Genomic DNA, 1,614 nt, shown 5'->3' on the forward strand with positions numbered 1-1,614 from the left:
TAGAATCAGGTTTATAAAGTAAATTCAATGTTGGTGACACTGTCTCGAACAGATCCCCTGGTGGTGGTAGCTAAGAATAATGACAAGAGGAATCAAAGAGCAATGCTTTCACTTCTTCTTTCTACCTAGAAAGAAGACCTGTGACCTACAAAAAGTCAAATACATATTCTAAACTTTGTCTTCATTATAGGAGAAATAGCACCTGCATAAATATTGCTCTTAGTGAGATAAATGTGTTGTCCTCTTTATCACCCTTTTGAGGGCCTCTTTAATTTCCTTGTTCCTCAAACTATAGATAAGAGGATTTAACATGGGGATAAGGATAACATAGAACACTGAAAGCACCTTGTTCTGATTCTTGGAGTGGCTAGAGCTAGGATTCAGGTACATAAAGAGGCCTGTACCATAGAAGATTGTCACAACTGCCAGGTGGGAGGCACAGGTATTGAAGGCCTTGGCACTACCTTTGGCAGAGGATAGTTTCAGAATAGAAACTGCAATAAAACCATAAGATAAGAGGATAAAAAGAAAAGACCCGAATCCAGTAAAAAATGCTACCAGAAAAATAATCATGTGGATGATAAAGGGATTGGTGCAAGACAAGGAAATAATCTGGATTATGTCACAGAAGAAATTTAGAATGATATTGGGCCCACAAAAGTGGAGATGAAAACTAGGGACTGTTTGAACTAAACTACTAAGGAAACCACTCCCATAGGCCCCAGCAACCATCTTCTGACAGAGGCCAGGAGCCATGATGGCTGGGTACTGCAGAGGCCTACCAATAGCAACATATCTGTCATAGGCCATGGCAGCCAAGAGACAGCACTCAGCCTGACCCATCCAGCACCCAACAAAATATTGGGTGGCACAGGCAGTGAAGGAAATTGTTTTTTCATCTTTTAAGAAGTCTGAAAGCATCCTTGGGCTGGTAGAAGAAGAATAGCAGATGTCTAAAAATGACAGGAAACTGAGAAAAAAGTACATAGGTGTGTGCAGGTGGGAGTCCACCCTGATTAGGATGATAAGACCCAGATTCCAGACTAGGGTCATAAGGTAGATCCCTAGAAAGATTGGGAAGAGGACAAGCTGCCACTCTTTTCCATCTGAGAGTCCCAGGAGAACAAACATGGACGCAGAAGTGTAATTTCTATCCCCTTCCATGGACATGCTTGGTGCCATCTGCTGAGAAAATGATTAGAAATGGAAATAAATTCATTCTCAAAAAATAAAAACAAACATTTCTTTCTGTTCACACAGCTGACTAAATGTCAATCTTAAATCCTCAAAGTTGAGTTAATATAGTCTTAAATGTGAAATTACAAGCCTTAACTGAAAAATTCCCTTGGATATTGTCATTTTCTTAGGGGACAGAAGGGAGTAAATGGACATTATTTTTACATTATCCTCTAAAATCTTAATTTCATGTCTTAACATTCCAGAGTTTACAAATATATGAGAATTGGAACTAGACCAAATTATAAAAACTGTCATCTCTCAACATGGGGAAACAAAGATTCTGCTCGGTTGGATCCACTATTTATCAGTCCTTTCAGAAGACCCTGAACCATGCTGGGTGTCATCTGTCAAATAAGGATGCTGGAGTAGGTGCTC

At 39.7% G+C, this 1,614-nt stretch overlaps 1 protein-coding gene across 1 annotated transcript; it reads right to left on the minus strand.

Annotated features, from left to right (window-relative positions):
* Positions 1-219: 219 nt before the first annotated feature.
* On the minus strand, positions 220-1,170 carry LOC123278102 (olfactory receptor 5A1-like). Its single transcript, XM_070487436.1, has one exon. It carries the CDS (start codon positions 1,168-1,170, stop codon positions 220-222), a length of 951 nt encoding a protein of 316 aa, XP_070343537.1.
* Between the last annotated feature and the right edge of the window lie 444 nt (positions 1,171-1,614).

This window comes from Equus asinus, chromosome 17 (genome assembly GCF_041296235.1).
Source record: "Equus asinus isolate D_3611 breed Donkey chromosome 17, EquAss-T2T_v2, whole genome shotgun sequence".
In the NCBI taxonomy this organism is placed as follows: domain Eukaryota; kingdom Metazoa; phylum Chordata; class Mammalia; order Perissodactyla; family Equidae; genus Equus; species Equus asinus.